Source organism: Epinephelus fuscoguttatus, linkage group LG18, assembly GCF_011397635.1.
Source record: "Epinephelus fuscoguttatus linkage group LG18, E.fuscoguttatus.final_Chr_v1".
In the NCBI taxonomy this organism is placed as follows: domain Eukaryota; kingdom Metazoa; phylum Chordata; class Actinopteri; order Perciformes; family Serranidae; genus Epinephelus; species Epinephelus fuscoguttatus.
This window is the reverse complement of record NC_064769.1, coordinates 21,640,782-21,655,821: the sequence shown is the minus strand read 5'-3', so window position 1 is coordinate 21,655,821 and position 15,040 is coordinate 21,640,782. Positions and strand designations below refer to the sequence as shown.

At 42.1% G+C, this 15,040-nt stretch overlaps 1 protein-coding gene across 1 annotated transcript in view; it reads right to left on the bottom strand.

Moving 5' to 3' along the window:
• The window catches only part of sh2d3ca (SH2 domain containing 3Ca), a 72,700-nt gene that overhangs the window by 13,807 nt on the left and 43,853 nt on the right, over positions 1 to 15,040 (bottom strand). Inside the window, exon 5 of the mRNA XM_049604565.1 lies at positions 2,926 to 3,054. Within this exon, the coding sequence (XP_049460522.1) occupies positions 2,926 to 3,054 (129 nt within the window). The remainder of the gene's footprint in view (positions 1 to 2,925; positions 3,055 to 15,040) is intronic.

Genomic DNA, 15,040 nt, shown 5'->3' with positions numbered 1-15,040 from the left:
GAGAAAGCAATCTCCCATTCATGGTCAGTGTAGCAGCTTCAGGGCTGTACGTCTTGCTGATCCCAAACACTGCAAATGTGTCTCTGGTGTCTTTGAGAAGAGATCGCAAATATTGATCTAGCACTCGCGCAGGAAACGAGAAACCTGTTTCCAGCTGTGCAGGATTCCCTTTTAAAACTACCTGCAAAGAGACTGCTGATGAAGGCTGGAGGTGTGAAGTTTTAAATTCTCTCAACACAGGAAACAAGGCATGAAATATGCAATGCAACACAGCACAAGGTAAACAGTGCTTCACAGACCAGCAGGAGGCAGTATATACACAGATCAAAGGCTCAGAGTGCAGGATGCTCTTATCTCTCCCATTGCTAAACATCATTGTGTTGTGGTGGTTTTTTTTTAGCTTTTATATCTGATCTCTTGCTGCATTTAAGAAGATATGTTTTACACTGACAGTTTGGAGCAAGATATATAAAGTAATATGACTAAAAGGAGAGCGCCATACACTCATGACTTATGCACATGCTGGAAGTCTTCACTTTAAAAGGCAAGAACAGAAGAAAACAAGGAGGAAGTAAGGATATGAAGTACAGTGCTCGCCGTACACAGGGCGTGTGTGAGGTGTAGTCACTAAGTATTGTTTTGGTTACCAGGGGGACTCAGGGTTTCCCCGAGTTTCCACTGGGGCACAAGCATGAATAAATGAATATTTTATGTAAATTAAAAGAGGAAAGACTCACAGATGGCTGATTTGAATCTGTGTCTGTGTTTACGTGTGTGTGTGTGTGTGTGTGTGAGAGAGAGAGAGAGAGAGACAGATAACAGAGGTTGATCGAGAGACAGACGCAGCATCTATGAACGAGGACCCTCCACATGTGCATGCAGTGTGTGTGTTGTGTGTGTGTGTAATAAGCGTGTGGGCGGGTGCAAGTCTGTTGTTGTGTGTCTCTGTGTATCTGCATGTCAGTCACCAGCTGTGAAACTCAATTGCGTACATCAGCAACACACACAGCTGTCTGTTTGGCAGAGTTTCCCCTCCTTCTGAACGCTGAAGCAATTTTCGACTGAGCTGTGACAGATGATGGGATTCAGTAATCAGTGTCATTCTGTGTGTAAAGCGCTTAAACTGTGCTTTCAAAGCCAGAGACTTTGGCCAAGTAATCGCTCAACTAACACTACTGGTTGTCAACCACATCAACCCACACAGATATACTATTGTGTTTGTATTTTTATATCGTTTAATTCTGGCTTTTTAAAATATATCATGGGATGTGTGGAGGAAGCAAACCACAGCAGCAAAACATCTTTTTCAGACAGTATTTATTTATAATTTATTCCACTGCCACAGGCTACACAGACTGACAGACTGTGATGTGAAGTTTAACTAAAGCCTTTTATTCATATCTTCTTCATAACTAAAGGACTGAAAACTGATCACTGATTAGTGATAAATTATGTTTTGGTTAATAATGAAAGTTTAATGTGTTGTTTTGCAAGTCACAAGTGAGTCTCAAGTTGCACCCAAGTTCCAAGTCAAGTCCCACTTTGAGTTTTGAGCCCTACACAAGTCATGATGCACTCTTTGCCAAATTTGATGCTGTTTTATAAACAGATTAACACAGAAAATCTACAAAAATCATGAACACTTTTTAAAATTTGAAGTTATATGTTGGAAAAAATGTTTGTTGGAAGTTGCTGCATCTGCATCTGTAATTTTCAAAATAGTTTTTGTACGCGTACAAGATTGTCTTTGATATGTTTTTGTCCCATTTGTACTTAATTGGATGCCGTTGGATCGGTTTAAACAAAGATCATTGGAATTCAATGCTGACTTGCTGGGAATGAATAGAGTTAATGTTCGTTGATTCAGGACATGGAGATATAAATAAACACGTTTTTTAATCTTTGAGTTTGGGGGAAGATACCAATTGTTTTCAAATCAAAAGGCTCGTGTCCAAGTGAAGTCACGAGTCATTAGTGTTAACCAAGTCAAGTCGCAAGTCCTTTTTTTGATTTTGTCAAGTCTCAAGTCATCAGATTTTTAAGTAAGTGAAGTGTATTTGCAAAGCTCTTTTTGCAGACATATATACACACAAGGACATTTACAACACACAACAAAGAAATCATAGCAGATAAAAGGACCACCCGAGCCCTGTATTTAAAAGTGCAAAACTAAGAGCACAGTGCGAAATGCAAAACACAATACACACCAAGAATACACAATATATATATATCTATTTAACCAAAATGCCTGTCTAAACAGGTATGTGTCCTTAGCTGGCTTTTAAAAGAAACCACAGAGTCAGCAAATCGCAAGGGTGTGGGCAGAGCAGTCCATAATTTAGGTGCTTGATCACCACGGATCTTAAGACGGTGCCAGGGACAGACAAATTTGAGTCCAAAGCCTGTGACTTGAGTCCACAGCTCTGCATTAGACTATGTGAATTAGACAATGTAAAAGTGGGACTATTCCCCTGGAGTCCATGGTGATCTTATTAAGTGTGTTGTTTTGTTTGACCAACAATCCAAAACCCAAATAAATTCCATTTATAGTGATGTGACAAAACCGAAAGTGGTGAATTCTGTCATGTGAGAATCAGAGGATGGATGAGCTTTTCCTTGAAAAATGAGATAGCTGCTGATTCATTTTGTGTCAATCAACTAATCCATTAATTGTCTAATAATTTTAGCACTTCGTTCGTGAGGGCTGCAAGCATGTGTACTGTATATATATGTGTGTACCAGAGTATGTGCTGGGACATACTGTAAACAGGCAGTGCGTTACCTCGCAGATACACTGCCTTAGATGTGGTATCTGTGCATCCATCTGTTCTCAAACACCCATTCAGGACTCGCAGTGTCACGACTCTCGCTGTACTCTGCTGTGCATGTATACAGATTCCACTGTGGACCTCACAGTTTGTTTACCTCTCTGGGTATGTGTCCATGGTACCAGCCATGGCTCCTGATGTCAGCAGCGCTCAGTTTCAGCTCCTCCTCCAGCTCCTTACGAAGTTTCTCGGGGGGAGACTCCAGCAGGTACTTCTCCTTGGAGAACTGCGTGGAACAAACACACAAGACATGAGTGGGAGGAAGCTTACACATGGGACTCCTCACATGAAGCTCATACAGCCTATTCACATGGAAATGAGCCACAGATTAGCCTCTATATAACTTTTATTTGTTCAGGTAAATCCCAGAGAGATTTGGATCTAATTTCCAAGAGCGACGAAGGTACATACATTTATTTATACGCGCATAATTTACAATTTACAATACAGACAGGTGATGAAAAATACTTCAGTTCAGACCATGAAAAAAAAAAAATCTTGCAGTATAGTAACACTGTAACATGGGCGTATGCTTCCAAGCTACAGCAGAGCGTAGAGCGCACACACAGACATGCACAAAACGCACACACACCTGTGTTACAGAAGGTGACACTGCAGGGAAGCAACAGTGTGTGCTGTCTGCCACAAGCATGCACACACATACTCAAGCACACACACACACACACACACACACACACACACAAAAGAAAGAAACAATCCAATCGACCCTGACCTGATTACTAAGAGGGAGAAATCATCATGAGTACGCTCTCATTGTTCTCATGTATAGTGGAGACCTAGCTTCAGTTTTTTCGAGTGTGGTCACCCAGGATGGCTTATAATCATGCCAAATACACACACACACACACACACACACACACACACACACACACACACACACACACACACACACACACACACACACACACACACACACACAAATAGATCAGATTTTAGATTTCAAAGCTTCGTATTTCTGTTTGCACTGAGAACAGCGCTTGGGTGAAATCTGGGTTGTAAAACATGAAAATAAAGAAAAAATGAATATTTTTATGGTTATTTAAATACAAATACTCCTCAATTGTGTGTATCTGAGATAATTCATGTGTATATGCAGGTTCTTTAAAGGCAGGAAAAGCCGTTAAAAAGGTGAGAGACTGTTTTCCCATTACCAGAAGACCAGTATGCCTTTTGTATTTCTCTGGTAAGTCACATTCAGCGTCACAAATGCACCAGGAAACAAGATTAGTAAACCGTAAAAGCAGGGAGCCCAGTGAAAAAAAGTTACGGTTGTTACTTCCTTTTTATGTCTGTTACTTATGTAGTCTCTCATTCAAGCTCAGTGCCGACTAATTTGGAAGGATGTTCGAGTGCTGTTTGGGCAGAGACGCACAGAGTTTGTGTCTGAGATAACAAAGACAACAGCCAGGTGTTAGTGGGTGTTAGCTGGCTTTTTGTCCAGTGGGAAGGAGGCTTTCGGTGGTACTGACAACTGGATTGTTTCAGTCGACAAACTCTGAGAAGAAACTATGCACAATACGTGAAGATGTCTGAAGACAGTATGTGTTCAAGTATCTGATCTACTCAGGAAAAAATAAGAAATCCCACACTGGGACCTTGATGTTACGTGACGACACCATAACAACCGCTGATTGTGGAAAGATTGAGTTCAGATAGATGATCTTAGAGGCAAACAGGGGACACACACACACACACACACACAAACTTAAACTCTTACACAAATAACCTCAAAACACAAGAAATCCACACAGGAATAAACAGCGAAAAGGAACTCATCTCGACTCTGCCAATATGAGGAGAAATGAGACTAGAGACCAAAATAAACAGTAAACAGCCCTGTCGCTAAGGCTGGCCTGTCGTTCCCCCTAATATTTTCCTTCAATCTCTCTCCCTCTGTCTCCCCGTCTCTATCCCAGGCTCAGTATTTTTCTCCTACTTTCTCTCAGGCACACTCTTCTCCCTCTTGCCCACTGTTCCTCTTCCTCTCTGTTCATCACCACAATCGTAAAGTTTCAGCAAGTTGTTGAACTTTTGCTGAGTGTGTGCGACACTAACAAAGAGAGTGTGAGTGGGGATGGCAAGCTGTGATAATCTGTGTGTGTGTGGGGTGTGTATCCGCCTTCCCGCACGAGTGTGTGTGATATGAGGGGACTACAAGAGCCAAACAATCGATCTTATCGTCTCCAGGTCACTGCAAAATGAAATTATTAACTTCCTCCTCTCCCTGCTCCTCTCCAATCCTCGGGGGAAGATGGAGGAATATCGCCGTGGAGACTCACTCTCCCAGATTAGATTTGAGGTGTGTGAGTGTACATGTGAAAGGGAGAAGAGGCCAATAAGAGAGCAGAGGGGTCAAGTGTGCAGTTATTGCTTTTCCTTGTCTCCCTGGAAACCCAGGAGAGGCCTGCCACTGAAGTGATGCCCCACAATGAACTTGGTGTGAAAAAGTGTGTGTGTGTGTGTGTGTGTGTGTGTGTGTGTGTGTGTGTGAAGGGTTATGGGGCAAATTGAAATGTCAGTGGGGCTCTATTTATGATACGGTTCATGGAATAGGCTGACATCAGGAGGGACACATTCAAAGAGGGGGGAAAATGGATTGACAATAAAGCAGAGAAAGCAATTTGACGAAGACGGAAAATATAATCTTTTCTGTCTTCTAACATATGAGGGAAACAGAAAGTATCTAACACACACACACACACACTAGTAGCCTTCAATCTAAGTCTATCCTATGTTAATACTGCAGAGACACTCCTGTATTCCTTGTATGCCTGTTTTACTGGGAAATGTCTTCCCCCTTTTAACTTCAGCTCAACCACGGAGACTTTGTGCTGTGATAGCACACACACTCTCCTCTTACAGAGAGAGATAGAGGTGACAACAGAGATGAAGTAGAAGTGCGAGAATAAAGAACAGAAAATTCCATTCAGGTGAAATGTGTTGAATGGCGAAAAAAGGGGTCGAAACAAAGGGAACTGGAAGAGTTCCTGGAGAACGCAGACCTCCACCAAGGCCAAACACCCAATCTCGCAATGTTAACAAAAGGGGAAAATAATTCCTGTATCCGCTCCGTGATCTGCTCCAAAATGTAATGGGTTTTTACCTTGGCCTGTGCTACACCCTTCCACCAAGTTTCACAAAATCTGGGACTGTAGTTTTTCTTTAATCCTGCTGACAAAGAGACAAACCTCTTGGCAACGGTATGACGTACAATGGGAGACATCTACAAAAACCAGTAGGATATTACTATTACAATTACAATAGGTGAATGCAGACCCTCACTATGCTGAGTCCTTGGTTGCCATGGCAACATATCATTATGTTCATTTGCCTGTTGGTGTGCAAGAATGTGTAAAGTCTTCTATCTTTCATCAACTACAGTAACTGTGTGCTACTGCTAATGCTACTAATGTTATTGGTTATACTACACACTTATTTCTACCAACACTTACTGTACATCACTGATATCATCCAAATAATACTTAGAACACTGTTAGAAAACTGCCATTACTGCTGCTAATACAACAAGCACTACTATTAGTTATTCTAGTATCACTACAATTAATAGCGGCAGTAGCTCAGTCCATAGGGACTTGGGTTGGGAATCGGAGGGTCGCCTGTTCGAGTCCCCGTCTGGACCAAAATATGGAGCGTGGACTGGTGGCTGGAGAGGTGCCAGTTCACCTCCTGGACACTGCCGAGGTGCCCTTGAGCAAGGCACCAACCCCCCCAACCACTCGGGGCGCCTCACCAAGGGCAGCCCCCTCACTCTGACATCTCTTCACTTTGTGCATGTATAGGTCCTGTTTGTGCATGTGGGTGTCTTTTGGACCTGTGTGTAATTGACAAGCAAGAGTGAAAACATTGAATTTTCCCTCAGGGGGATTAATAAAGGAAATAAACTTAAACTTCTTTTACTAGTACTTCTACTACCAATTTTAAACATTTCTAGGGCTGTTAGCTGTTAGTTATGACATATATGTGTTTATATGACGACAACTGCTACTATTACTCTATGTTCTTATGTTTCGAATACATGGGCCAGATGTGGCCATCAAATAAGTTCCTAGAGCACCTCCTCTTTTTGCATTGTAAATATGGGATGAAAATAATGCAACGTTGGTTCAGTACGTCGATTAAGATCTGTAGGTGTAAAGCAGAAAGCCCTCCTTCTTATGGTCAGACTTTGGGGACAATCTTAGTATCCAGGGAGTTACTGACGCCATGAGACGTATAAAACTTCACTGGGTTGTCCAACATGCATAGAATGTACTCATCATGGCGTCCATGTCCTGAGCATGCTCTTACTACTATGTTAATATTGGTACAAATGCTACTATCAGCACTACTGCGACTGCCATACCACTGCTGACTTTCGAATTTATATCACTCTCACTGCTGCTACCATTTCTAACAAAACATTTACTACTGCTTCTACTATTACTTCTAAAAACATGGACACAGACTGTAGCAGAAGTTATATTATTACTACTAGTAGTACACTACAAAACTACAGTTTGTATCCATGTTTTATTTGCAGCAGAAGTAGTAACAGAGCAACTACTTCTGCTATTACTACGGTAACTGCAGCTTGTACTTTTACTGCAGACGAGACGAGATGAAGACAAGACAAAGACGAGATGGGACAAGACTTTTCCCACATCGGGTAAATTCACATGTTACAGCAGCTCAAGAACCAGATGCAAGAGAAAAAAGGAAAAAAGTGAAAAAATACCAATTCGATCAAATTAAAAAGAATAAGAACTATATACACTACTGGAAAAATACTGAAATACAAATGTAAGAAGGCCCCCTATTTGCTGTGTTGTGTGTTTCCTTTGGGTTTAGTAGCAGCACACAGTACATGACCATATTTCATTTGAAAGATATTGAAAGTCTAGGCAATTAAGAGAGTGGATCTATGAACACAACAGCCAAACAGAGCAGCAAAGAACGTCAGCTCCAAAACACAGACACCAACAGATTTACGAAACGAGAGGCAGACCGACAGAAGAGGCACAGAAGCAGACAGGTCAGAGACAGACGGACAAAAACAACCTGCATACACAAAGACGAGACATCAGACATTCAGGAAGGCACAGAGGCAGACAGACAGACATAAGGAAAACTCATTAATGTAGACAGAGAGGCAGATACGCAGGAAGACAGGTAGCCCATTAGCAGATGAGAGAGTTTGGGCAATTTAGCAGCTGATGCAGGACTTTGTTTCCCTAGGGGGGCCAAGAGAGGAAAAGTGATTGGTGAGTGCACATGCAGGATGTGTAAGGGTGTGCTTTCATCCATATAGGCGTGTGTGCATGTGTGTGTGTTCTACACGGGTGGCACTATTAATGGATGGGGCTCTATTTTTGGTCTGAGCTGCAAAGAAAGTAACATCAGGGTTACCAGAGATAAGAGCACTGTTAATATAAAGACAAGCTTAGATGCATTCATTTATAATAGTGGCTGTGCTTTGAATGGATGGGGGTGAGTCAAGGAATAGGCTGTGGGGGTTTGGGGCATGTATACATGTATGCATATGACTTATAGGTAGCAACACAGTGTGATTCATCACCTAATTTACACCAACATGCACTTTAGCCTATTTTCCCTCGCAGCCGGCCAATTAGACGGTTTCGACTGATGATGTCACCACACCCTAACCAAGTGAAAATTGACACTGCTATCACTCAACATCAGTAAGAGAAAAAATGGAGGACCTAAAAGGAAAATAAATGAAAGGGATGATAATGGGGAGAAATTCTAAATTTATGCACATATTTATACATATATTATGCACGCACACGCCTTTTTTTAGCATGTTGTGTGTGTGTCACTGCGGCTCCTCGGTCTGTTCCACACTGAATTTTTATATGTTTATTACTTTGTCCAGTTTGCATGCTTGCTGTATTCTTTTATGTGCCTGCATGCAGCTTTAAAATAACATTAATGAGCATTTGATGCAAGATTCAACTAAAACCACCTCATCAATGTATGCAATTTGTAAGTCAAAAATATACAGCCACAGGTATTTACAATGCACAGCACAGTGGGGTGGAGTGTTAACTCTGGCACAAATCAGCATGTTGTTGTTTGTGGTTGAACTAGTTTGTTTTGCTAATTCTTGCGGAAGGAGCACAAAGCCAAGTACCTTGAGCAATTTGAGGAGATGCGACTAAAAACAAACAACTCCGAGAGCGAAGGCATGAATGAGAAATGAAATGGAAGATAATTGCTGACAAGTAGAAAACCCTGCAGGGAAGGAAAAAAAAGTCTCTGGCATTTACCAGCATGGATGCAACGTGGAAAAAAAAGAGGAACACATTCTAGTTTTTTAAAAAAAGCACCAACAAAAGAGAGGAATGCAGTCTAAACAGACTGCAGCACTTAGATCTGAGCTCACGTCAGTATGCATCTCCTTTCTTTTGCAGCTCGTGGGCTAGCCTCTAACCCCGTTGTCATGGTAACGCCCCAAGTGGTGGTGACAGTGGGGGGAGGAAGGGGGCTGGGTTTGGGCATGCCGGTGGGGGGATCCCACCTCCTGGTCATGCACACACACACACACACACACACACAAACACACACATGAAGGTCAGGGGTCCGATTCTTTAAGAACCTTTCTATCCCTTGATCTGCTTTCTCTTTCTCCTCCTCTCGCCCCCTTCAACTATATGTATCCCCTCTTTTGGGGAGATGGAGACCAGGATTATTGCATAAAGACCCTTGAATCCCCCTATCTCCCATTACACACCCACACACACATACACACACACACACACACACACACACACACACACACACACACAGGCACATTATAGGAGTTTATGTGTAAGTGCGTGGCCAGTATCACCCCTCTCCAGACTGTTATAATCCCTCTGTGCCCTCCAGCCTGATTTCCACTGTTACATTCACACTGGTTCACACGGGTATAATGGTCTTTAACACACATGTAAAATGATATGAGCATTAGAGGGGAGCGCTCGTAACATTATATTTACCCTTTATTTTTTTCTTAGCAAGGTGAGAGTGGCATTGAATCAAAGCTAATGAAACTGCTTTTGCAGTGATGCAATAAAGAGAGCTCCACTGTGGGTTCAGCCTGAAGTCAACCTGAGCCACTGCACTTTAACAAGCCTGAACCCTTTCAAAAATATTTGGCAATGTCCCTGACTTAATACCCTTGGATTTTTGTTGGAGTTACAGCCACTCTTGCGGTAAATGGGCTGCACTCTTGAAGCGCTTTTCTACCTTATCACACAAGTGTTCTTGTATGCACACTACAGTAAGACAAAGAAATAACTGACCAGTGTATATACATGAATGATAACCTTCTTCAAACAGTGGCCTAAGGCTTTATTAAAAACTCAAGCTGTTTAACTGATGTTGAGGGCAGCTGATGATGATGTGTGCCGATGTGTCTTACGAGGAGAGACTCTCGCTGGACCACTACCACCTGCAAGGCGAGCATCACGTGATCAACAGGGACCACCGAAGTCCAAACTAGTTTTTGATAGCACTGCTAGCTTGTCTACTTGTCCTAATGGGTGGCTAATGAGACAATGGGCCCCTGGGCACACATATGCAAAAGACCCAATCACTTTGTAGTGGTTTGCATCTCTTCGTAGTCATTTTATATCTCCTTGTGGTTGTTTCGTGTCTTTTTGTAGTTATTTTGTTTCTCTTTGAGGTCATTTTGTAGGTGACATTTTGAGTCGCTTTATGGTTGCTTTGACTGTTTTGGTAGTATTATGGGGTCTCTTTGCAGTTCCTTTGCATATCTCTGTGACTATTTTGAGTCTTTTCAGGGTGAGTATGTGTATGGGGTTGGCAGTAGCTCAGTCCACTGAGACTTGAGTTGGGAACTGGAAACTGTCTCAAGTCCCCATCCGGACCATAAGGTGTGCACTGGTTGCTGCAGAGGTGTCAATTTGCCTCTCGGGCACTGCCGAGGTACTCTTGAGGAAGGCTCCAAACCCCCTTCTGGTCAGGGTGCCTGTCCATGGGAACCACCCACACTCTGACATCTCTCCATTTAATGCATGTATAGGTCCTGTTTGTGCATGTGTGTGTATTTCGGGCCCGTGTGTACATGACATAGAGTGGAAAAAAATGAATTTCCTCTTGGGGATCAATGAAGTTTATCTTAATTTGCGTGACATTTTGCAGGTGAGGGTCTGGAGGGCACCTGACATTTTGGGCTCCTGAGCCTGTGCCCAGTAGGCCTGGTCAGTAATCTTTCCATACTTGTACAGTAGCTAATCAGTGAAAAAGCACATAAAACATCTGCATAGTAAATATTTGTAAGACTCTTCACACCATAGTAAAAAGTGCTGCCTGCAAAGCTCATAATCAGCCTGCTGCAAATTGTGATGAAGCCAACCTCCTTCCAAAATAGTCTATGACATCCTTCATTAATATCAATATAATTTGTACTTATATTTAACCAGATTTTAAAAACCACAACCCTTAAATATAAGTTACAGTTACATATTATATTTATTATTTATCACAGAGTTGTCCCTATGATTCTTCAATGTGCAATACACCTTGCAAAAGACTCCCACCAACTCTGTACAAAGCAGCTGGAGAAATGTCAAATGATAGAGTGAAGAGGATGCAGCTTAATGCCACTGTAATAAAAACACAACAAACATCCTTTCAATAATCAAATCCGACTGCAATGTGTCCGCTGCAACATTTTTTAAATAACAACACATGAAACATCAAAAGCACAGCCTGTGTGGTATATTAGATAACGGTGTTATAGCAGCTCGCATGTAAACAGATTAGCGTGCTAGCACATCCGCCAAGAGTCTCCTTCCTATCAGCCTAATTAATGCAGCGGTGCAATCAGCTGACACATATGGTATTTATTAGATGTTGCTTCCTGACACCTGTACTTGCTCCAGACGATGGTCTAAAGTACAACTGAAAACTTTAAATACTTTCTGGAGTAACCCTACTCTTATAAGGTGAAAAATGCTGGTAGTAATTAGGCATGTCTCTTTGAGTAGGACTGTCTGCCTGTGGAGCAGATGCAGACTTCATTGTTTCACATGATCTCATGTGACAAAAACTCAAGAACAAAATTAATGAAAAGAAACCTAACTGATTCATATGCGAGGAAACAGAGACAAATTAGATCCAGAAACCTGTCTGGGTCCTCGGGATGAGAATCAGAGCTCTGACTGTAAGTAAGAGCAGTGAACTCACAGATCCTGAGATAAAGAGCTATTTATACATTTGCAGTATTGATTCCACTGTTTTGTGAGGCAGTATGTGCAAGCACTTGTCGCAAATGGGATATACCATGCTTTCCAAAAAACACAGAGATAAAAATAACAGTGCTGATGTCTCATAAGATCAGACAGTATCAGAGAACCGGCTTCAGACAGAGAGCGAGTGACGACGGGTGGAGAGACAGGAAGAGAATATGAGACTGATAACAGTGACCTTCTACTGTCGCTTGGAATGAGTGTCTCCTACATGCACATGTACACACACAAACACACACAGGACATTCACCCCTTGAGGCAGCTGGATGCCGATATATGAACTATATATACCCGCACACATATATATATAGAGGTGCGGTGTGAGCTGTCAGTCAGTGCGGTGTCAGAGAAGAGACCCCCTGGATTGAGTGACAGCTGGTGGACAGGATATGACATACAGCTACACTCCCACTGAGACTGCAGGAAGCGCAGTGCCACTCTGCACTGCATGGCTCCTCCAAACTACTCTCTCCTTCTGCTGTACATTTTGGCTTTCTCCATTAGCACAGTCTTTCTCTTTTCTCACTTTTCCCAGGTCCTCGGAGGTTATCTTCTCCCTTCTCTCAACCCCATTTTCTCTATTAACTCAATTTCAATAGACTTTTTAGACATGAGGAGACAGTAACAAACACAAATTTAAAAAAAGAAGACACAAGAACGCTATTTCCTCCATTTTGTTCCTGCGTTACTACCAATGCAGACCCTGTTATCTACTTGATTTTTTCCCCAGTGGTTTTCACATAAGGCATCTCTTATTGGAAAACACTGACTGCAATAAAAATAAAGATAACTTTCTTTTTTGTACCCAACTGTGCCGAATTGTTTGGGGTATATCTCCAGGACTGAATAGCACCTGTCGTAGTCCTGTGCAGGATAAGACAGTTGCTTTCATGTGAGACCTGCGAGACATAACCCCAGGGAAAAGAAAGCCGCTCTCTTCGGCTCATAAAGCTTAATTGCTCTGACAACTGGAAGTGACCTTGATGAGCATATCAACATTTTTATCAACTCCACTCATGTAAATTATGATGGCTGGGTGGTAAGAAGACTGTTAAAAAGTTAAGGGGACCTCACATCCCCAGTGGAAAGAGCACCCTTTTGTGAAAGTAAAAACAAAAGCGAATGCACCCAAAATGTCTGTTAGAATCATCCTTTACACCGCAGCACTGTGTGAGCCACAGCTTCTGGTACATCTCAGCACATTAGGTCAGTTTGGGTAACAACCCTTAAAGCTCCCTTCCCCCACTTAAAATGATATCGTTGGTCTTGTGTGTGTAAAATATGTCCCATTATATATGATGCTTCATCTATTGAACACAGTTATAAAGCTACGACCTCCCACTGTGTCCCTTTATATCATCAGTAATGTTGAGGGGTAAAATCTTTCCATTATCTATACGTATGACGGCCACAACTATGGAAATAAAACACAAGTTGTAAACACGTGTCCTTCATAGAACAGATCATACCAGTCCTTGATTATGACTGGCTGAGCTGCTTTCAAAGCCGTTGTAAAATACTCTATAAACACACAGCTGTGACCACATTGCAGTGTCAGTATCACTGCGCCAATTAGTCACCTACTGCATATGGGACGCAGAGCTAAAGAGGGCAACCGCCAACTACAGCCTGAATCATTTATCATTAGAGTGGTCAGTAGTATCAACTGTGTCCTGTGGAACCCACTGTGTGCTAATGCTTCACTGGGCTAATGAAGCTCTAGCAAAAGTTTGGTCAGGAAGACAAATCTTTTCATGCTTAGGATTTAATTTTTCTTTCTCATCCTGCCATTCACTCCTTGCTTGCATGCTCACTCTCTATCTCATGCTGTCATTGTTCAGGGTTGTCAATTGAGTCATCAGCCATTTCACAGCTGATTCACAATCGACCAGTAGCAGAGTGACACACCTTCTCTGTCAGCCTATCATCTTATTGCTTCTTGTTTTATGCTTTTTATGGCTCTTTTTCTGCCTGTAGTTATTTCATGATGCAGTTCTGCGCACCCTCCACCTCCCCATCACTGCTTAATCTTCACAGATTCATCTGCCTCATCAGCCACCCACCTCAGAGTCATCAGCCACCATCACCTTACTCATCTTGCTGCTTCTTGTTTTATGTTTTTATGGCTCTTTTTCTGCCTGTAGTTCTTTCATGCTGAAGTTTTGTGCACCCTCCACCTCCCCATCACCGCCTAATCTTCACAGATTCATCGGCCTCATCAGCCACCACCTCAGAATCATCAGCCACCACAACCTCCACCAGTGTTTGGACTTCATGCTGCCGCTCAGATGTCCCTTGATCACATAAAATCTCCCTCTGGTGCTCAAGCATCAAAGATTTCTGTTAAATATTAACGAGCACAAATCATCCGTTAATCTGTACACCCACATATCAAACATTACCTTTACTTCATTCATGTATCTCTCCTGGTTGAAATGTCTGTTGTTACTGCAGCCGAATCCATTAGCCTTTTATCTCCATTCAAAGCCAACAAACTACACCAATAATCTATGCTGTGTTAATAATGTATGCTCATTATTCCCTAGCTAGATATCATTTTTGTTACAGTGTAGTTTCGGTAAGTTACCAGGCTACACTGTAAAAAAAAAAAGATATCACTGGCAATGACAGCTTGGGTAAAGGGAGCATAATAGTTGCAGATACATATGTGGTTATAATGTAGCTGCAACATGATGATTTCTTTTACTTCTCCTAAAGCTGTACTACAGCCCATGAGGGTGAGCTCCATTTTGGGGATTTATAATGCAGCATGACTGAAGAATGATTATTTGTTGTCGATAAATTATTTAACTTTATGTTTCTGTGTTTGTTTACATAGCATCACCAGGTATATGTGCTGTTTTATAAACGCCACAAGCCACTTGAGAGCGTGGTTTACAGTGATTTTAGAGCAGC